Here is a 22,284-nt window from a genome sequence, read left to right as displayed (position 1 = left end):
TTTGGATGGATATACAGAAACAAACAAGACATTGGCATAGTTTGTTGGCACTACAGATGATTTATCCATCTATAATTTTGCTATCTAGTGGGGGGTTTTCTTTTTCTTTCATGGCTCTTGGACCAAATCACCATTAACCCTAACTTTGAATCCAGCTCTCTCTTTCCTGGGTAGTCAACCACGCACCTAACGGGAGATGGGACAGTCATTTTCACCTTAAATGCCACATAGGTCATCTCTAGAAAGACCTAGAAGGGTGACATCTGTCTCTATTTTTGGAATGTCTACATGTTCACAAAACTCAGCAAGTTTCAAATTCCACCAAATCCAACAGCCTTGCAGAAACTTGCAGTTATCAGTGTCCCCACACTAATATATGTCAACTATATTTTAAAGAAAACAAAACCGTTTGGAGTTAAACAAACAAACAAACAAACAAACATTAAGAAAATTTTCACCAGATTCATAGCCACATGTCACTTCAGACAAGTCATCTTCCCATTCCTTCTTAGCACCCCGGATGAGGGTGGGAGGGGTGGGCAAGGACTAAATACCCTGTTTACAGATTTTCCATTAAACCTGATTTTAGTCCCATATTTCATTCTTGACTTCCAACATACCTGGTATTTCAAAGTCCCGGGTCTGTCTGAGATCTACAAGACAGATCAGTTCCCTTCTCCTCTATATCCCAGTCTACATTTTATTTTATTTTGTTAATTCAATTTTTACTAAATGCTTTTATTTATTTTTAGGAGAGAGAGAGCGCATGTGCGCGCGAGTGGGATAGGGACAGAGAGAGTGGGCTGAAGATGCAAAGTGGGCTCTGCGCCAACAGCAGAGAGCCCATTGCAGGGCTCAGACTCACAAACCATGAGATCATGACCTGAGCCAAAGTCAGATGCCTAACTGACTGAGCCCCCCCGACCCCCGTCTAGATTTTAGTAAAGGTAAACCCTAGGGTTTGGGAGAGGTGGTGTGATGGAGCAAAAAGGATACAGAACTGTATTCTAGTCCCCTCCCTTCTACTGACTTGAACTTGGGAAAGTCAGACATTCTGCTTCACTGGTAGAACCTTCCCATCTCCTCACTCCTCCTTAAGCAAAGCAGCTGGGGCTGTTCCATGCAAGAGAGAGATGAGCCACAAAGATCTTTAAGGCAGAAAATCCTTGGGGACCCAGAAGGCCCCCGGAAGGGATCTGTGCTGGCAGCCTGAAGTCATAAATAGCCATTCTGTGGCTGTTAAGGGGCTGTGAACACAGTGTGCTTTATCATGACGGATGGTAGGCCTTGGCCCAGCAGAGGCTGAATCCAGATGGGACTTGGGCGAAGGCTGTGGAGGGGACTGTGTGATCACTCTTCTCTTTAAGGAGTATCTTTGGCTTGAAAGGATAAAGAACACATGGCTTCCCCAGGGGGTCAAGTTCACCATGAAGGCCAAGAGTGTGGCGGATGCACCATATACATGTACCTGGGGGTTCTGGGATTAGGTAAGACCAAAGAGCTAAATCCAGAAGTTAACAGTTTGTGCCTTGTGCTCAAATCTCCTTTCATCTCACAGATTGGTTCCACTGGAGTGGACTCCAACCAGAGATTATGGATTAGCGTGCGGGGAGTTTATTAGGGAGTGTACTCAGGAGCAACTCCTTGGGGGGAGGGAAGGCCGAGGGAGCAGTTTGACTCTGATTCTGTCACAGGAGGTGTTGGCGGACCCCGTGAGCAATTCTGAAGCTAGGGTGGCCGCTCGGAGTTGGGGAAAAGGGACAAAGAGTGTTGGATTTTAGCTACCTCAGGAATGACCTTGGATATGGCAACTCTTCACCCAAAGACAATTCCTTGAGAGGGCTGACAGCTGAGACCCATGAACCTACAACCTTTCCAGGAGCCGGGGACGAAGTCCTTCAGTCTTCAGCAGGACTAGGTAGGCAGGGCAACATTTGCCACACTGCACTGATTGTGCTATGCAGATCCACTTGCTTCCTTTCAGTTCTGAGGGCAGGACCCCGGTGGGCATCTTTTCCCATGGGAATCTTAGAAGAGGAAGGTTAGCAGAACAAACCCCAGCTCCTGTTGTGGCTGCAGCTCATCTCCAGGCATAACTGACACGCTCATTACCTCCCTCCTCTCCTGCCCATCCTAGATTCCTCTCACCGACTCGCACCTCTGGTGGTCTAGGTGGCTTCTGTGGTGAGGTGGCTCAGACCTCCATCCCTGAGGAGTCTGAGCCATTGGCTGCCATGTAGTCCTCAGACTGTGGCTGCTTTGTCCATTCACTGTCGTAATAGGGCAAGGGAGTACTAAGAGATACTCAGGTGGATCATGTGAGTGACAAACCGTTTCATTTTCCTGTGGTGAAAAATGGAACAATCTTAGTGCTTCCCTGTGCCCGAGGTGATGTATATTCCTCCTCTGCTGGGGATAGGGTCCTTATTATCACCTGGAAAGCGGGGTCACTCAGCTCCAAAATTCCATCTTAGCATCTACTCTTGCAGACCATCCTGGTGCTAGCTGCTCAGGCTGGGTGGGCTCTCCAGGAAACACTCTTGAGCCACCGGGAGTTTATTGGGGAGTGCTCTTGGAACCCACACCCATGGGGGTTGGAAGGGGAAGCAGCACCTGGCAAAGGCAGATGTCAGGTGGCAGTGCAGACACAGGGCCTCAGTAGACCCCACAGGAGCTCTGAAGCTGGGACTGCCCTCCAGAGTTACTCAGGCTGGATTGGGAGCCAGACCTTCACCCTACAGTGACCAGCCACTGGATGCTAGCTGCCCTGGGAAGGTGTAATTTGGGCAGGGAGCTCAGCTAGAAGCAGGAGTGGGGTGGAGGGCAGATATAAATCCTTGCAGTCCTAAAGGGGGATTTGGGCAGCACAGGATGGCACCCACGACCATTTGTGTGCTGTAACTCCTCCCATCAGTGATCTTGGCATCTGCTCTGAAGAGAATTTTCAGCCTGGGATGGAGGAAAGGCAGATGAACTCCCCGTGTGCCAAGTGCTGATCGGCTCCCTTCCCTAAACCTCTGATGCTGACATGCTTTAGTCCCACAAACTCTCACTGTCCCCCTACTAATAGGAAAACAGAGGAAAAGAATGCATTTTCTGACAGAATTAATTTGGTGTCTGCATAGACACCAAACTGTTTGAAGGAGGAAACTGGTGATCCATCACAAGAAGCCACCGCTGGAGACTCCTTGAGGTTGAGAATTAGAAAATGGGTGAGTCTTCTTTCCCTTTGTCTCAGCCCCTGCAGGATGGGATTTATCAAATGAAAATCTGCCCTGGTTTACTGTCTGGGTGGAGCCACAAAAACAGCCTGGTGCATGACGCCTGCTAAGTGCTTGCTAACTACTGAAGGCATGAGTGTAAGGTGCTTACCCTCTCTGTTTCCTCGGAGTGGAGGGGAGGACAGGACCCACCTCATCACATTGTCTTCTATTTCTTCTAGAATATATTTTGGCAACTTACAGTTTTCTCAAGTTGTCCACTTCATCTGCTCTTTAAATCTAAGTTCCAAAAGGAGAGGGCCCTTGTTTGTCCCGCCAACTGTTGGGTCCTGAGCATCAGCACAAACCACAGAGCCGGCTTCCAGTAAATATTTATCCTATGAGTGAATGTGTGTGTGGGAGGAAAGATTGTTTTGGAAAAACAAAGGAAGAATTAATTCCTCTCCTAATCGTGACTCATTTTTCTCCCCCTGAGCCACCCTTGGCCCCTTTTCTCATTCAAAACATGCATGAAAACAGTGCAGTTCCAGAACAGTCGGAATTGTTGATGCAGCAGTATTTAAAAGTACCATTACTGGGAGCTCAGCAGGGGATTCTGTGCTCTTCCATGGTCTTCTAGTTAGGGTCTGCCTAGGCCCCACAGTTTCACACCTTTGCCACGCCCGCCTTTGTGCTTCCTCCATCCTCCCCACTTCAGTTGTTTTTCAAGAATGGATAATGAACCCACTGTGCGCCAGACACTGCTATGTCCTGAACAAGTTTGTTCTTTTCCGCCAAAATTTTCACTCACTCCTTTTTCCGGGTCCACTGAGGTCTGTGACCGCACGGATGCCCCACATCTGCCCCCTGGTGGCCATCCCGAGGGGCAGCGCCGCAGGTCTCCTCGCTGCCCGTGGTTCCCTCGTCGCTCGCGGTCAGCCTGCCGTGCGCGGCTCCTCGCGGGTTCGAAACAGTTGGGAGTTGGATCCACTCCAGCTTCAGTTCCAGGAGGCCCTCCTGAGCGGCCTGCCCTCCTGGGGCCATGGAGAAGGCAGCCCGCAAGGGCAGAAAAGGTAACTGGGGAGTAGGGAGAGGGTGACGCAGGGGGACAAAGCCTTCATCACTTTGCCTCCCCTGTAAAATGGGAACGTCACACTCTTGGCCTGGGAGGTAGCCTCTCGCCATCATTTGTTTACCAGACTATACTTTACATACAGTAAGAGCGCCCCCCCACCCCAGGTTTTAGTGTATAGCTCTCAGTTTTGACAAATGAATACCCATGTATAACCACCACCACCATCAAGATGTGAAAGTTGGGGCGCCTGGGTGGCTCAGTCGGTTAAGCCTCCGACTTCGGCTCAGGTCAGATCTCACGTTCGTGGGGTCAAGCCCCGCATCAGGCTGTGCTAACAGCTCAGAGCCTGGAGCCTGCTTCCGGTTCTGTCTCCTTCTCTCTCTGCCCCTCCCCCTCTCGTGCTCTGTCACTCTCTGTATCAAAATAAATAAAAAAACATTAAAAAAAAAAGATGTGAAAGTTACCCACCCCCCAAATTACTTTGCTCGCCTTTGCCACCAGCCTGCACTTCAGTGCCTGACACTCCTGATCTGTTTCCTGTAGTTTTTCCCTTTCCACAAAGAGTGTCATAAAAGTGGAATCATATGGTATGGAGTCTTTGGAGTCTGCCTTCTTTCCCTTAACCCTGCTGTCTTTTGAAACTGGGTCTCATAGATTATTTTATCCTAAGCACACTTAAGTGCCAAGCTGAGATTGGAACTCAGACCTTGCCTGAGATGCCAATTCTCTGTATGCTCAGGAGTTAGAGGCTCCTAGAATCCTGTAAAGTCTCTGAATGTGGTACTTTCTTTATAGTTTACTTTCTAGAGAGTCTCTGTGGTTTGGAGGAAGGTGAGCTTGGAGACAGCAAGGACACTTGCTTAGAGGGAATGGTCATGAACTTGGGGGTGGGAAGACAGGGGCCACCCCTCCCTCAGCAGGCCTCTTGGGCCCCCCCCAAAACTCCACAGTCACATGAATTTGGCAAAGGCTTGTCACTTGTACTTCAGTAAAAGCTGCTGGAAATAAATGTCCCCAGAAGCTTCCTGTGTACTGAAATTGAGTCTTCTGAGAAGCCTCCTCTTGGGAAAATAACTTGTCTTAAATCACTGGATAGTCTTTGAAACTTTTCTTGTGAGAATCAGTTCTGTAGAAAACATACTTCGGCACCCCTCCACCACCACCCACTTCCCCCTGATTTTCCTCCCAAATGATCTTGTACTACTGTTTCCACTGACATTGCCATGGCGTGCTTGGATGACCACAGTAACATTTTGACTTCCCACTTCCACTCCGGATCCCATAATGCGTGCTCCGCATGGCAGCCAGCTGGGTTCATTTGTTTGTTTTAAGAAAATGCAAATCTTACGGGGTCCTGCTTAAATTGCTCCTAAGCGTTTCCAGTGAGGTAAGCCTGTGAGGCCACCCAGGTCTGCTGTGACTTTGCTCCTCAAAAGTGCCCTAGTGAGTCTCTGTTCTTTCCTGTCACAGAGCCTTGATCCAATCTGCTCCCTCCCACCCTCCTTTGTCTAAAGACTTCCTGTTGGTCTTTTTGACCTCAATTCAAATTTTGCCTCCTGTATGAAGTCTGAATCGCTTTCCCAGCAGGATACCTTGGCCTCCTGTCAGTCCTCCTCAGAGCACTCTGTATTTTTCCTTCATAGTATGCGTTACAGTTTGTTATTCAACATATATTTATGTGACTGATTAGTATCTGTCTCTTCCGCTAAGCTGGAGGATCCATAAAGGCAAGAAACTGCTATTTCCTAGCACGCTGCCTGCATCAAGAAACATTTGTCAAGTAAATACATAATAACTGACATTAATTAAGCACTCAGCAGGTGCTCGGCACTGTGCAAAGCCCTCTGTCTCATTTATTCTCATAACAAGTGTCCAAGCTAGACACTTACTGTCCTCACTTTGCTGATGAGGAAACTGAGGAATAGAAAGGTTGAGGAACTGCCCCAGGGATCTGGCTTTAGAACCCCAGTGACACTGTCATGCTGCCATCTAGGGGAAGGACTCAAAAATGTCTCCCTCTTTTCATTAGGCAAAAAGATCGGCTTCAATGTCAAGTCATCTATACACAACTTGAGCAAAACTCAGCAGACCAAACTCACTGTGAGCAACCTGGGCTTAGGCCTGATCATCATCCAGCATGGGCCCTACCTCCAGATCACCCACCTCATCCGGAAGGGGGCTGCAGCCAGGGATGGAAAACTCCAGCCAGGTGACTGTGGTTCCCCCCTGCCTCCCGCCTATCTGCCTTCTGGGGGGACTCTGGTTGATAGATTTTAGTGTAACCACAATGATGATGATGACATTGTTTGAGAGCTTTCTGTGGGCCAGCCGGTTGCTAGCACTTTATTAATCCTCGCTGTTGTGTTTATTCACTGAATTCTTACAATAAATCTCTAGGTAGAACTACTGTCATGCCCCTTTCACAGGAGAGGAAACTGAGGCACAGTGAGATGGAGTTCCTTGTCCAGGTTCACCCCGTGTGGCAAGTGGGATGGTGTCTTTCCAGAGTTTATGGCTCTCGGTGGGCAAACTTTTCTTCTTTTACGTAGGCAGCATTAATCATCATTAACATTTAGATGCATGATCTCATTTCACCCTCCTGACCATTCCTGAGGTAGATTCTGCATTAAATCATCTTACAGATAAGGAGTCAGATATTTAGTAAATTGCCCACACCAGGGATCAGGGATTTGAACCCGCTCTGTTAGTCTACGGCCATACCACCCTGAACGCGCCCGATCTCATCTGATCTCGGATTTGAACCCGCTCTGTTAGACTTCAGAGCCCAAGGCCTTTCATTAACACTGCCCTGCTTCTCTTGTCTTTGGGTGAATGAATTTTCCATCCAGTTCAAGACATGTTCTCCAGTGTCTGCTCCAGTTCTAGGGCTGTGCTCAGGAGTCAGGGAGCCACAATGGGATGGATGGGAAGGTGGTGAGAAGCAAGAACCATCCAGCTTTAGCAGGGCCTGAATTCAGTCGGCCCAGGCACGGTCACTTCCTAGTTCTGTGACCCAGGGCAAAGTCATTTAACCTTCAGGACTCAGTCACCTCACTCTAAATTGGGATAATAACCACCTTCATCAGAGGTTGCTAGGATTTGGAGAGAGATAATTTTTATGAAAGTGTTTTGAAAACTATAGTTCTATGGAAAAACTGGCAATCATTTCTCTTAGGCTGTTCTTAGTTACCTGACTTGTGGCTTTCTTCCCTTCTTTCCTTTCTTTCTCCCTCGTTCTCTTCCTTTCTTCCTTCCAAAAATGATTGTGATACAGGAGCCCCAGTGGATTAAATTACTGGTATGTAACACTAGTTACTGATTAGAATCACCTTGGGAACTTTTAAAACTGAGATGCTTCGGCCCCATCCCCCAGAGATCCTGATTCAGTCGGTACGGGGCTGGGGCCAGGGCAGCTCATGGTTTAAAAGCTCTCAGGTGATCCTCACTGCAGCTTGGGTTAGAAGCAGGGGATTGAAGAAGAAAATGAGATAATAAAGAAAATAGAAAAACGATGCCGTTTATCTAAGTTTACCTCACCTTATAATCCAAAATGTCAGTGCTTGGGTGCTGGGGAACAGAACACCAGAGAGAGTTATGGACTTTTCCAGATGAAAAGAAGTCCAGGTCAGGTCCCATGAGCTTTTCTGCTTATTCTCCTCCACTTCTCTGGGGTGAGTGAGAGGCGCTGGGTGAAAACCAGAGCACACACTCGCTGGAGTGGGGCAGGAGCGCGCTTTCATGCACAGGAAACAGAGCCTCATGGTGTGGCTACAGTTAGTGGGCTCCTTGAAGTCAGAGGAAGTCTTGAATTCATCTTTTAAATCCAGGATTTACCTTCAGCGCTGGCACATAATGTCTGTGTGTTAATAAATGAATAATAAATATTTGTCACTGGCAATGTGCAAGGTGTTTCTACATCTATTACCTAATTTAGTCTTTGCAAACTCCTGGAAGGTCTATCACATAATATAAAGGGTTGGAGAGATGAAGTAACTTGGTCAATAAACAGAGCTAAGTGGGTGGGCAACGCTGGGACTTGAACCCACGCCCCCCTAGAGAGCCCACACTATTGACTAGAAGTGAGATTTCAGTATCAGAGTCCCAAATTTCTTTATGATAGGTGAGTCCATTCTCTTCAGGGTCTTGGTTTCAAAGACTGGAATTCAGTCCTTATAACAACGAGTGAGATTTTCAGAGGTGATAGTCCCACAGACCTATTTCTCTGACTCTGTTACCACCCAGCCTCATAATTTCTCATCCACATGTTTTACACTTCTCTTCTTCTTGTGTTTCACAATAGGGTTTCATTTCCTATTGAATTTGGTAGTTTAGTTTATTCTGGCTAAATTTAAATTCCTTTTGGCCAATATGGCTTTTAAATAGACTGGTAGCTAGTCTTAAGAAATAGTATAGCTCTGAAGGTAAATACAAGTTATATACTGGCCACATCTGTTCAATAAGCGTTTCTTGAATGTCTGCTGTGAGCACGGGTCCTGCTAGGCACGGGGGCATAATGGTAAGCCAAACAGCTGTGTTCTCTAACCACCCGGAGCTTATGGAACTCACAGCCCTGCTGGGAGAGATGGAGAAAAAGAAATAAAAATCTATTTTCCAGTAGTGGCTTGGCTGCTGCAAAGTTGATTTAATACAGGTAATCAAGACAAAGTTTATAATAATGTGGTTCCCACAGCCCATCAAAATAGAAAAAAAATGTGTAATGAGGTTGGTATTCATTAATACCAGATTGGTGTTTCTTTATGAAGGGCAAGTTCATATCTGTTGCTAGAGTAATCACATTCATACAATGACACCTTTGGTTTATAGCCAGGATGGTCAGGGAATTAAGCTGTTAATTTTCTGCCCTCTTGATAAAAAGCATCCTTTAACAAGCAGAATGCCAAGTCATATTCAGCTATAAACATTGCTTTTAACATTAGGCATGTAAGCTCATCCAGCGGGTGTTTTTTGCCATTGTAATTAACCTCTGCAGGATGAACAGCTGTTTCAGATCGCACACTCTGCAGGTAGCTGGGAGAAGCTGGTTTCATTCCGAGGTTAGCTGCAGATCCTCGGCTGGTTTTACCATCAGCTACTTTTTAAGACCAAAGCAGGTTTTTCTTCACCCTTCCAAGTATTCATTTTCTTTACTACTTTTAAACTTAAGTTTCTGATAGGATCTAGCACCGTGGAAGTTTGTCCTTGGCATTCCTTGGAGGCTTCCTTTGAGATCAGCATAGTTCCCAACTACAGCAGTGGGGTGTAGCCATCAGAGAAGGTACTGCATCCTCTTTCCTCCTTGGAGGTTAGGCTTCTCTCCGGGAATGAGGGTAACTGATGGGTCCCTAGCTTCTCACGCACAGAGAGATGAACACATCCTTTGGGACTTCACTGGAGTCCCTTTATCCAGTGTTAGCGATAAAGTCTCCATTACCATTTGGCAGGGTGTTAGTTCTAGTAAGTTCTGAAGACTAAGATTTTACCTAATGTGAGCCCTTAAGTAATTTCTTTGTATTCTTTCCTTTCTTGCTGACTGTCCTTGCATTAGTCAGGGGTCTTCACTGCAAGCAATAGAAAACAGTGCCTATTAAGGCCCTGAACTTAGAAGACTGAGTCTGACAGAATCGCCAGAAAGGCTGGAGAACCAGGCTTTGAAAATGAGAATGCAGGGCCATATGTGACTACCCCCGGAAACCAGGCGCTCCTGTCATCTGGCTGCACCTCCTGCCCGGGTTCAGTGGCTGAGGTGGGAGTGCCCAGCGGCTGCACCGAGTTTACATGTCCATGCCCTAGCTGCTGGCGGCAGAGAGGTGGCACAGAGTAATTGGTGTTTTTCATATGCACTTTGGGGGTCCAGGGGTAGTTATATATGTAGTTTTCCTCCCACTTGCCGGGAGATCAGAAGCTCCATGGTTGACCAAACTTCCCTCCCTGAACAACAATGCCCTAAAGTTGGCAATCTAGCTGTCAAATCCCTTTATCCAACGTACTCTCTGTATAATCATCTTAAGCTTAATTAAAGCATGCCAACTGTCCATCGTTTCATGCCGAATTACTTGCTCAACTAATACTGTACAAGGCAGAAAAGTAAAATGAAGGGCTTTATGATAATACTTCCAGTGGAGGGCACTGGAAATTGCCAGGCAGGAACAATAGAAAGCAGGTCATTTATTCACTTAGTGCATGTGGTTTTTTTTCTTTAATAGTAGTAGCTATTCATTTTACCTGAGACAAAACATTTTTAGAATCCTAAATGATGGCTCAGATTATAAATGATTTTTCGCTTCTGTCACACCAAGGACTAAAGAAAAACTATAAAAACACGATATAATATCTACCACTACACTGTTACTAAGAAACATCTTGCATGCATCCCTCATTACGCAAAGGACACTCGAGTCACCTAGATGGTCACTTTTAAAGGCTGGAGCCTGATTTTGGCTCGAAATAAACCAACAATATGAACCCCTCACTGTAACTAGCCAGAAGTGGTATGAATCCGTTGAGCCGTTATCTTAATTTTTCTGATACTTTTTTCCCCTCTTCAGGTGATGTTCTGATTAGTGTTGGCCATGCCAATGTGTTAGGATATACTCTTCGAGAATTCTTAAAACTTTTGCAACACATCACCATAGGAACAGTGCTACAAATCAAGATTTACCGAGATTTTATTGACATACCTCAAGAATGGCAAGAAATACATGATTTAATCCCTGAGACCAAATTCCCTGTAACACGGTAAGTCGTTCATTTTAGGAAAACTTTGTTGTGCTACAGTGCCCTGGGGCCTGTGAAGCACGTGGTCTTGGTGAAACCACCGCCGTAATTTAGTGGGTTTTTAAATCCTTCTGAAAAGTATCATCTGCAGGACCTAACGTGAGGCAGACTGAGAGAGGCAGAAGCCTTGAATCTGGAGCTAAAACAAGAGAACCACCAGTGGGAACTCGGCCTCCAAATCTACCTGCAACATGTCCCTTTGTCAAGTCAGCCTTAAACATTCCCTCATTTGTCTCCTGCACATTCCGCTTTTCTCTGGATCCTTCTCAAGAACATGTAAGGCTTTTTAAAGCCTCTGCCATCTTCACAAACCCCACCTTGACTGTGCTGCCCTCTCCCTGCCCCCGGCCACGGTCCTGTCCCTTTGACTCCAAAGGTGTATAAAGAGCTGTATCCGATGTGGCCATTTCCCCAGGAGTGGATTTCTCTCCTGACCTCAGTCCGGGCCTTGCTGCCTTCACTTGTCTGAGAGGCCTCTTCGCCGGACCCCCCACAGCCCTCAGGTTGCTGATTCCAGCAGACTCTTCTCGTCATTGTGTGCAACTTCTGAGCAACATTCTTCACTGCACAACCCCCACCCCCTCTCCCGTTGAGACACCCCAAGGCTTCTGTCTTGTAATTCCCCGGCGCTGCATCTTTGGCTTCCTTCTCTCAGCCTCCTGGGCGTTCTCACTGACCCTGTGGTTTCTGTCACTCTCCATACAGGAGTGATTTTCAAACTTGTATGTTTAAACCCTTTACCTCTCCCACCTGGTAGCCCCATTTAGATGTATCACAAACCCCTCACACTCATTATGCCTAAAAATCAAGAGCCAGCTAATGGCTGATCTCCCCGGGGAGGCCCTATCTTACTGGGGGAGTATTTGCCTAGTTGAACAAGTCAGAAATCTAGGGGTTATGCCAGATTTCCCCATCTCCCATGTTTCCACCCAAAATAATCACTAAACTTGTCACTTTACCTTCCAATTACCTCTCACAGCCGTCCATTTTTCTCTGGCCACTAGCATCACCCCAGTCACAGCCACCATCTACTCTTGTCCCCTATGCTACACAGAACAATCCTTTACCAGGGCAAATCTGAGTGTGACATTTTCCTGCCTAAAACCTTTTCAGACCTTCTGTTCTGAGGATAAATGCCCAAACCCTGACACTGGTCTACGCTACCGCGTGTGGCTGGGGTCTGCATCTTGCAGCCTCAACGCCACTGCTCTCCACTTCCCTCTCTAGTCCACCTAGCCCTTAAGCTTTTTTGCCTTGTTTCTTTGCCTCGGGCTTTGCACTTGCTCTTCTCTCTGTGCAACATACTTAGGACTCGGTCATTACTCACCGTTGAAAACTCGCGGTGCAAACTTTTTTCCAAGGGGCCTTCCTAAGTTAGGAAGCGTTAAAACACTGGTCCATCTGGCATATGCTTTCAGAGCAACCTGTGTATCTCCTTCACAGCATTTATCCTAATTTCAATGAAGTAATCGTACAACCTACTGTTTACTATGTTGCCCTGGGAGAACATAAACTGAAGGCAAGGACTAAGTCTGCATTGTTAGGCTAAATCAACCACAGAACTTTCACGTGGCTGATGGCTCATTTATTCAGACTGAAGATGAAAATGCAGCTTTGAAGCTCAGGCAGATCACTTAATCTCTGAGAGCTTGTTTATCTGTAACACAGGAGAACTAGGGGCTCTTCTGACGACTAGATCCGTGAGGAAGTTCTGTAGAACATGAGGTCCTTCTCCCGCAGTGACCAGCTCAGTGCTCTGATGCAAGAGCGGTCCTTATTGACAGGGTTTCTGAGCACTGGTTGCTACAGCTGTGTATCTTTGGTTATTGGGATGGGCTCAGGGAAATCTGGCTAGGAACTTTACTAAGGACTGAAAAATGGCCCACACTGCATAGACATTACTTCAGATATTCCAACTTTTGGTCCAAGGGACTGATGTGGCCAACAGATGTGCTTTGCTAGCCTCCCCCAGCATTTTAAAAAGCCAGCAGAGCAGTGACCTGCAGAGAGAAGGGAGGATACAAGGGGCTTTTCGAGGGGCTTGCAAAGGGTTTATAATTTTTTTCTTAAATTTAACTTTTCCCCCCATTTTTCAGTATATTTCAAAATTTTAAAATGAAAAATATTTGAATTAGTTGCCAAATTTACACATCTAAGATTTCATGGAAATTACCTGTGTCTCTGGTTTCTCCTGAAAAATCAGAAGATGGGCTTGCATCCTCACGTGGGGACAGTGGGCCAGAGCTGGGTACCAGCTGTCCCCTTAGATCAGGCACAGAGCAGGGACAAGCTTTTCCCCCAATAACCAAACCAATCATGATTTAGTTAAAAATCATGAATGGTAACAGTGAACACTTACTCATTACTCTGGGGTGGACACTGCTTTACAACTATTATGCCCTTTACTCCTCAGGCCAATTCTTTTTATTATGATGATTACATGAGGAAACTGAAGCCGAGAGAGGTGTCTGTAAACTTGCCAGTGTTCACAGGACTAAGTGTGAGCTGATCTGTCTCGAGAGCAGCACTGTCTGAAAAGAACCTTGTGGAAGGTTCTTTATCCGTTCTGTGCCACGCGGAAGCCACTGGCTGCGTGTGGCTATCAAGCACCTCAAATGTGAGGATTTGCAAGTGAGGAATTTTAAGTTTTATTCAAGTTTAGTCAGTTCCAATTTAGCAGCCATACCGAGCTGGTGGACCCTGTACTGGGGAGCGCAGCTCTCAAGCCTGAGTTCTTGTTTGTTTATAGAATGACTATGTTTCTAAGGATTTTAATTGTTCAGAGTCTGACATATAGAATATCTAAATCTCAGAATGACAGACTGATCGTTCAAAAACAAGGAAGAAACAGAAACACAGAAATAGCACAACTCAGGTATGAGAGTAAAGCCCACAGGACTTAAGAACAATAGCAACCACTTTCTAAATCCCTTTCTTAACTTGAAACAAAGTGCTTATATCTAAGGCCCTTTAGTAATTTATGTGGAAAGGGACAGAGAAGGAGCACAAAGGGAAAGAAAAGGCTTCTTACACAAAGCTGGTATGACGTTTTTTCAGGAGCAAATGGTACTGTGTGCCCTTTGGAGAATATTCCACATAATGCTCTGGGCAGGCCAGTGATCGGAATTGTCTGATGCCTGCTTGCTTGTGGCTTTGCCATCTTACTTCAGCTTAATCAGAACCTGGCCTACTACCTGTCCTTTATAATTACCTAATAGAGAGTTACAGAGGATAGTCTTTGCAGTCTGAAAGAAAAGTAACTTGGATTTTTTTTTCATTCATGTGTTGTTCAGGAAGTCCTAGGCATGTCTGAAGGCACACTGTTCTAGTCCTGAGATCTTGTGAACTTCCTTGCACAGCACTAAATCAAGGATGAAGGAAAACCACACAGTAAGACTAGTAGCTCTCAATAAAAATGATTCAGTTAATAAATTGTTTATTACAAGAGATAAACTTTAGGAAAAGCTGTTCAAAGTTTTGGGAGCAAATACAACAGTCACACCTGCAAGAATACTAGTGATCGTGCAAGCATGTATGAAAGATTGGGGGGCGGCAAAGAAAACAACTTCCTACTTCCTTTGAGCAGGACAGATGTACTAGAGGTCTATAATCACAAAGATCTAGTTCTGGATCTGCTGGGCAATAGCACCAGGATGAGGGGGAGCAGGTAACAGACAGCATTCGTTTAGGAAAGTAATAGCAGGAGCAGGTATGCAGACATTAGAAAAGTTCAGGAGAGCTGTAGACGCTAGCAGGCAAGCACTGGCCAAGTTCCAACAGTCAAGAAAGCTAATAGTTGGGGATGTGAGGGTGCTCTGGCCGTAACATCTGTGAACCTACTGATTGCCAGGTGCCCCCTGCCTCCCTCACCGCTCCACAGCTGCATGCTCGGATGAAGATGCCCATTCTTTAGTTAAGGATACGAGTAGCTGCTTTCCTCTGCTAAAACCTCCAGACAAGCTCTCAAGAAAGCCACTGATTAGGACAAGTAACAAAAAAATGTTTAAAAGCTTTTGGACAGCAACAGAGAAGTGGAATAGTGAATGACACACATCTAGGTGTAGAGGGTGGTGTGTAAATCACATTTGTAAACCCTAAGAGAGGCAAAGGAGAGAAAAAAAGAAGACTCAAAGATTTCCTAATGACTAGTGTACTAAGAGGCCCACTAGTTCCCCAATACCCTGGAAACCGGTAAGACCTTGTTATTACTGACCCCATGTGCCCCACGAGAAGAACTGTGTGAAGATGGCCAGGGTGACCTGTCATTCTGGAGTGAAATTAACCCACGCTCTAAGACCTGCTAATATTCTGGTCGGTAGTCTGGCTTACATCCTTTTCAAACTTTTTAAAGCAATGTGAAATAATTTAAGGCAGAATGTAATTTACATTCAGGAGTGGAAACAAATTTAAAGACACTTTTACAGAGAAAAACTTCAGTAACACAGAAAGTGCTAAAGCTAAATTATATCCTTTCTTTTATGAACCAAAGCAGGTTACAAGACATCTTGTTAGGGAACAACGAATGTGCAGACATTAATAATCCATTTCATTACTTTTTTTTTCATTTCAGCACAACAGAGAAAACTGAGCAGGCAGCAGAGGACTCTCTCACAAGCAGTGATGACAATGAAGATGTAGTTTCAGATAAAAAATTTAAGTATTATAATTATTCAAGGTCCACCGGGCATCACTCTGCAGGGAGACCAATGTTTATCTCCAGAGAATGGCATGGCTATAGAAAGAAGAACCGTACTATCAGTGTGGGAAAAGGCATTGGCTCCGATGTGGTGATTCACACAGATCACAGGAGAGCAGGGAGGCCTCCTTCTCCGTACTGGACAATGGTGAAGCAAGACAACAAAAGTTCCTCCTCCTCCGTGGCCTCTGCTAACTCAGATGCATTTTGGCTAGAAGACTTTGCCCAAGTTGAAAAGGGCAAGGATCAACCTGTATCAAAAGTTGCTTAGGCAGCAGTCTGCAAACTGGTGCTCACACGAGTATCTATCTTGAAAACATCCGATTTTTGTGCATTCATTGCTATGTACAGGTTTGCTATACTTACAGGAGGAATATGTGCAGACTTACCATTTCTTTCACAAGTGCATTCTGATGCCTTCAGAGACCTTCTTCAATGTGATGTCCACAGACTTCTCTGGGGTCAGACAGGCCTTCCCACCTTATTCTCAAAATAGCAACATCATTCACATCATTAACATACTCTCTTCTAAGAAGAATGTCTCAGTTTTTACAAAATGTGGCAGAGGAACCCAGGATAAGAATGTATGGCCGTAGAGAGAATTTCACTTTTTAAGGTAAGTACCATGTTTTTATTTAGAAAGTTAGCTTTGCGTGTTTTGCAAACGTCAAATGCCCTACTTAAAAAATGTGAGAGAGAGATTTTCTGGCTAGTTGTGTCCCTCTTCAGCCCTAAAAAACAGAATGGGAACAGACGAGGGAGAGGGAGAAGATGAGAAACAGAACTCTGTCTCACATAGTGAAGATAAATCAGATATAAAATGAGGCAGTGGGAATACAGGATATGACTAATAGGGAATTTAGAGTTTTCAGAAATAACTATACTGTAAGAAAGGCAGTAAAAAGGGGGGGTAAAACTCAGACCATTTAATTGTTCTGATCCCAGAGGACAGATTTTTAAACTTGTTTTAACTTTAAAAGCCACCAATAATAATCTTAATAGTTTCTGATGCTTCCATACTCTTAGCTGTTAGATGATTCCTGTTCTCCTTTGCAGCATCTAAAACAAAGATCTCAGCATAAATACTTGATTAACTAATGGCAAAGACACGAGAAAAACATTTCAACAGAATGTTTTATTGACTTTAAGTTAGCTGAGAACAATTTATATATTTATGCTTTAAGACATTTCACCTAATAAAAAAAAGATAAATGTTTTATTAGAGATTTTTGACTTTCATGTGTTTGGTGCTCTGGGCTGAGAAAATGTTCAGCTCTTCCCTGTTTTAGAATTTACAACTCATCAACGAAAGGTGTGTGGCCCAGATTTCCACTTGCTGCCATCGACTTCCGGCCAGAAACAAACTTCTTTGCAGCCTTGAAGTAAACAAACAAACAACAGGAAAAGTTAACAGAAATAAGAGAATGTATTATCCAGTAGATACACTTCTCTGTTTTGTTATTTCGAGGGTTTACGGACAGGGCATCCTGAGCCAGCAGTTCTATTCCAGCCTCCTGTGAGATTACTACAGTCGAGGGCTGGTGCGTTAATTTGTGACAACTCGGGAAGAAAAGCTCAGCTGTCCCTTTGAACGCTCCCTCACACGTGTGACTGAGCAAGTGTGGTGCTCCAGACAGGAGGGTGGCTGATAAAACGGGGGACAGGGAAAAACTCCCTCACATTTCAAAACAGGGCAGAGTTGGCCTAAGGCAGGGCAGTACTTTACTGTTTCTGTATTGCAATGGCCAACAGTCTGAGCCGATAAAAATACACTGTCAACATAAAAGTCAAACTTTATATCCCTGTGTCCTTTATGCCACTACTTCAAACATAACGGCTGGCCGTTGAGGTTAGATGTACCGTGTCTCAGGCACAGGGTGACCGCGTAGAGGCAGCTGGGCTGGGATTCCCACGACAATAGTACACGAAAGGAGGAGAGCCATTTGGAAGGAACGATGAACTTAGGGGCCAAGGGAAATCAAGTCAAGGTCACGACCTTCAAATTCCGTTTCTTTTTTTCTCTTTCCTCATTGTCCCTACATTAAGGTGGAGCTGTTGGGGAGAAGATGGTTGAGACCTCTACAATGCCAGAGTCATCAACATTTTTCATGTGGGAAGAGCTGGGAAAACCCACTGATTTTGGACTTATTCTGTAGTTTATATGTTTGTTAGGCACAGTAGAGAATACAAAAAAGTATAAGACGTGGTCCTGACCTTCAAAACAACTCAGTCTCACAATAACATAAGTGAAAAAAAAATACAGCAATAGTATAATGTCTCCTGCTCAGAAGAAGAACGAAAATCCTGAGATCCTGGATCGTGCGGGATTGGCGCGATAGTTTATTTCTTGGGAGGAGAAAAAACACCCAAACTCAGCTATTAGGTTGAATCACAGGAAATTACCAATGTTCAAGTCTTCTTGACCTATAAGAATTTAAAATGATTTAACCTATTGGTAATTTAGTTGAATGAGGAAGATACATACACCCTGAGTTGATAAGGAAGCCCTTTACAGACGTGGTAGTAGTGAGCCCTCCTCCCTCCACACCAGGTAGACAGGCGCCCAACAGCAGGACAGTTACATATAGAGCCTAAGGGAACGTATGCATTCCTTTGAAATTGGATCATCAAGGTCAAATTATTTGATGTTAAATCCTAAGTTTTCATTTGCTTACATTTACAACATCCGCGTCTGCTACGGAGTCAATCTGCTGAAGGACTGTGGCTGGCGGCGTGTACGAACCAGCAACCAGAGCCTGGGACCCGACTTCGTCCAGGAAGCCCTCAGAAGACTCCACTGACATCAGGTAGCCAGCTTTCAGCTTGTTCCTGTCCAGTAAAAGGTATGTAACTAAGGCAGAAGCCAGTCTTATAAGAGCAAGACAATTTTATTAAAGTATGTCCTCAAACTCAAACATGTTTTGGTAAGTACACAAATTAACAGCTTTGAAATCGTACCGTGCTAGAGGGCTGCATTCTGTTTCTTCAGTTCATCAATTACGTTATTCAGAAAGTTGTGAATATAAGATTATACTGAAAACCCAACAGACTGCCTTTTGATTTTAGACTAGAACTTGTATCTCATTAAGACTATATTTTAGGGGTGCCTGGGTGGCTCAGTCGGTTAAGCATCTGGCTTTGGCTCAGGTCAGATCTCACATTCGTGGGTTCGAGCCCCGCGTCGGGCTCTGTGCTGACGGCTAGCTCAGGGCCTGGAGCCTGCTTCAGATTCTGTGTCTCCCTCTGTCTCTGCCCCTCCCCCTCTCATGCTCTGTCTCTCACTGTAATAAAATAAATAAAACATTAAAAAAAAAAAGACTATATTTTAAAGTAGACTCCATGCCCAATGTGGAGCTCAAACCCACAACCCAGAGATCTAGAGTCACAGGCTCCACTGAGTAAGCCAGCCGGGTGCCCCTCATTAAGACTATTTTACTTATTTTTTATAAGTTTGTTTTGAGAGAGAAGAGAGTGCAAGTGGGGGAGGAGCAGAGAGAGAGAGAGAGAGAGAGAGAGAGAGAGAGAGAGAGAGAGAGAGAGAGAGAGAGAGAGAGAGAGAGAGAGGGAGAGAGAGACGGAGAGAGAGACGGAGAGAGAGTCCCGAGCAGGCTCTGCAAGGTCAGTGCAGAACTCGGTGCCGGGCTTGAACTCATGAACCATGAGATCATGACCTGAGCCAAAGTCACACATTTAACTGACTGAGCCACCCAGGCACCCCAAAACTAATTTTAATATGAAGTTTTGATTAGTGAAGTAATAACTCTTGCCTCCTAATACTTTTCTGGTGATGATTTTAGGCACTTCTATTAAAGCAGAAGATCTATGTGGGGTCTTAAGTCACTGTCTACTTAGCAAAATATTGTGTGCTGATTCTCTACCTCCACCCCCGGTCCCCCAGGACCACTTCTACACTGAGATTGGTCTCAGTGAGGGTAGGGCATGATTGAGAAGGCAGTGGGAAAGGTCATTATACAGTCCTTGCAGCATAAATACAGGCATAAAGCATCAATACAAAATAAAACAAAATCCAATTCATAATTCTCTCAAAGAAACTGGTGTTCAGTAAGACACTTAACTCTCAAACTATCCTCCTTTGGCAATCTGTAGCAGACTACCACTTAAACATAATTAAAATTTAATGCAGCAATTTTACCACATCAGCTTAGTTAAAAAATTTTTAACAGGGGTGCCTGGGTGACTCAGTCGGTTAAGCATCCAACATTTGGCTCAGGTCATGATCTCACGGTTCCTGGGTTCGAGCCCCGCATCAGGTTCTGTGCTGACAGCTCAGAGCCTGGAGCCTGCTTCGCATTCTGTGTCTCCCTCTCCTTCTGCCCCTCCCCCACTCATGCACTGTCTGTCTCTCAAAAATAAACATTAAAAAAAAAAAAGATTTTAACAAACTGATGGTTACTAGAGGGGAGGTGGGCAGGGGGTTGGGTGAAATAGCTGAAGGGGATTAACGGCACCCGTCGAATCACTAAATTATATTCCTGAAACCAGTATTACCCTGCATGTTAACTGGAGTTTAAATAAAAACTTAAACAAAATTGCCTACAATAAACTTTACCAAGAGATTGTCAGTTTGTCCCTTCACCAATGCCTTACTTTCTCTCTTTCACTACAGGAAGACTAAGAACCTTACAAGAAGTATCAACTCCACCAAAATGGCAGAAAAGAAACTGGGGTCTGCTTAAGAAAATACATTTTCTCAAATAAATTAGATTTGAAACTGATTTTTCCTCAGTAAATCCAGTGTTTCAGTTTATTCTCATCATGTCTGTTTCTGGTATAATCATGTAGAACTATATCCTATCAATCCTTGGTTCCATATATGTAATATTTAATAAATGGTACTGTATTTATCCGAGAGATGCAACTTTCTAGGGTTTTCAATGTAACAGAAGTAATAATACTAATGGGAACAGAAATGACCAAAAAGTTGTTCCCTCCTCGGTTGTAATTTGCCCTGTCATACCTCCTTCATGGGCCATACTGAATGATCATGAAGACAGTTTAAGTTTTAGGCATGCCAGTTTGAACTGTCCTAAATGGACGGAATCAAATTTAAATGTTTTAAACTGCTGTATGAGGGGCACCTGGGCGGCTCAGTTGGTTAAGTGTCTGACTTTGGCTCAGGTCATGATCTCATGGTCCATGAGTTCAAGCCCTGTGTCAGGCTCTGTGCTGACAGCTCAAAGCCTGGAGCCTGCTTCTGATTCTGTGTCTCCCTCTCTCTCTGTCCCTCCCCCCATTCACACTCTATCAAAAAATGAATAAATGCTAAAAAAAAAATCAAAAACAAAAAAACTGCTGTATGAAAATACAAGCTGGAGCGCCTGGGGGGCTCAGTCAGTTGAGTGTCTGACTTTAGCTCAGGTCATGATCTCACAACTCGTGAGTTCAAGCCCCGTGTTGGGCTCTGTGCTGACCGCTCGGAGCCTGGAGCCTGCTTCTGATTCTTTGTCTCCCTCTCTCTCTGCCCCTCCCCTGCTTGTGCTCTGTCTCTCAAAAAAAAAAGTGCTCTTTAAAAAAAAAAAGAAAATACAAGCTGATTTGTTTGAGAAACTCCCCAAGTACTCAGTGAGGGGTGTTGCTGGCACTTTCAGTGGAAATTTAAAAATCACCAAATAGGAGACTGGTATTTCATTCTTTTAATCAGATCCTCCTTTATCTGTGGGGGATACCTTCCAAGACCCCCACTGGATGCCTAAAACCACAGTACCAAACCCTATGTATACTACGCTTTTCTTACACATACATACCTGTATTTTTAAATTCTTTTTAAAGGGTTTTATTTTTTTTAAAGTTTGTTTGAGAGAGAGTACAAGTGGAGGAGGGGCAGAGAGAGAAGACAGAATCCTAAGCAGGTTTCATGCTATCAGTATGGAGCCAGATGCAAGGCTCGAACTCACAAACTCTGAGATCATGACCTGAGCCAAAACCAAGAGTCATCCGCTTAACCAAATGAGCCACTCAGGTGCCCCTTAATTTATATAGAAGGCACAGTTAGAGATTCACAATAACTACTAATAAAATAGAACAACTATAACACTATGCTCTAATAAAAGTTACAGGAATATGGTCTGTCTAATTTAAAAACACTGTCCTGTGCTCTCCTTTCTTGTGATGATGGGAGATGATAAAAATGCCTATGTGATGAGATGAGGTGAGGTGAGTGCTGCAGGTGTTGTGACACAGTGTTTGGCTGCGAGTGACCTTCTGACAGTAAGTCAGGAGGACGGTGATCTGGTTCCAGATGGTGGCTGGCTGTAGGTAACTGTGGAAAGTGAAACCACGGATGAGGGGGCACTACTGTATTTCTTGGTCAAATCAGTAAAGAGGTTAAAAAAAAATTGCCAATGATTATGGCAGAACAGGCACTCTAATCTATATCCTGGTGGTGTGATTATAAACTGGTATGACCTCTTTACACTGTGACTTCAAAATATACAAATAAAAATATTTAAGCACACATGTACACATAACACATAACACAAACTCTGGTTATATTTTTAGCTCTCGACCCAGTTGGGAAA

At 44.7% G+C, this 22,284-nt stretch overlaps 2 protein-coding genes across 4 annotated transcripts in view; one reads left to right on the top strand and one right to left on the bottom strand.

The window, feature by feature from the left end:
• The first annotated feature begins 4,187 nt into the window (after positions 1–4,187).
• On the top strand, positions 4,188–20,496 carry PDZD9 (PDZ domain containing 9). 3 transcript variants are annotated; one of them, XM_029947264.1, is made up of 6 exons: positions 4,188–4,273; positions 6,305–6,484; positions 10,821–11,010; positions 15,620–16,361; positions 18,449–18,588; positions 20,373–20,496. In XM_029947264.1, the coding sequence occupies exons 1-4, from the start codon at positions 4,243–4,245 to the stop codon at positions 16,014–16,016; spliced, it is 798 nt and encodes a 265-aa protein (XP_029803124.1). In that variant the 5' UTR covers positions 4,188–4,242; the 3' UTR covers positions 16,017–16,361; positions 18,449–18,588; positions 20,373–20,496. The 3 variants fall into 3 exon arrangements, with proteins under 3 accessions (XP_029803124.1, XP_029803125.1, XP_029803123.1); XM_029947265.1 differs by having other exon boundaries at positions 17,792–18,588; XM_029947263.1 differs by having other exon boundaries at positions 16,802–18,588.
• The window catches only part of LOC115298469 (cytochrome b-c1 complex subunit 2, mitochondrial), a 29,158-nt gene continuing 23,735 nt past the window's right edge, over positions 16,862–22,284 (bottom strand). The window contains exons 13-14 of the mRNA XM_029947262.1: positions 18,421–18,574; positions 16,862–17,121 (exon numbers count right to left, since the gene is read on the bottom strand). Of these exons, the coding sequence (XP_029803122.1) occupies positions 17,038–17,121; positions 18,421–18,574 (238 nt within the window). The 3' untranslated portion in view covers positions 16,862–17,037. The remainder of the gene's footprint in view (positions 17,122–18,420; positions 18,575–22,284) is intronic.

The sequence above is a fragment of the Suricata suricatta genome, chromosome 8 (genome assembly GCF_006229205.1).
Source record: "Suricata suricatta isolate VVHF042 chromosome 8, meerkat_22Aug2017_6uvM2_HiC, whole genome shotgun sequence".
In the NCBI taxonomy this organism is placed as follows: domain Eukaryota; kingdom Metazoa; phylum Chordata; class Mammalia; order Carnivora; family Herpestidae; genus Suricata; species Suricata suricatta.
Note: the sequence above shows the minus strand (reverse complement) of the source record. Positions and strands in the feature narration are given on the sequence as shown.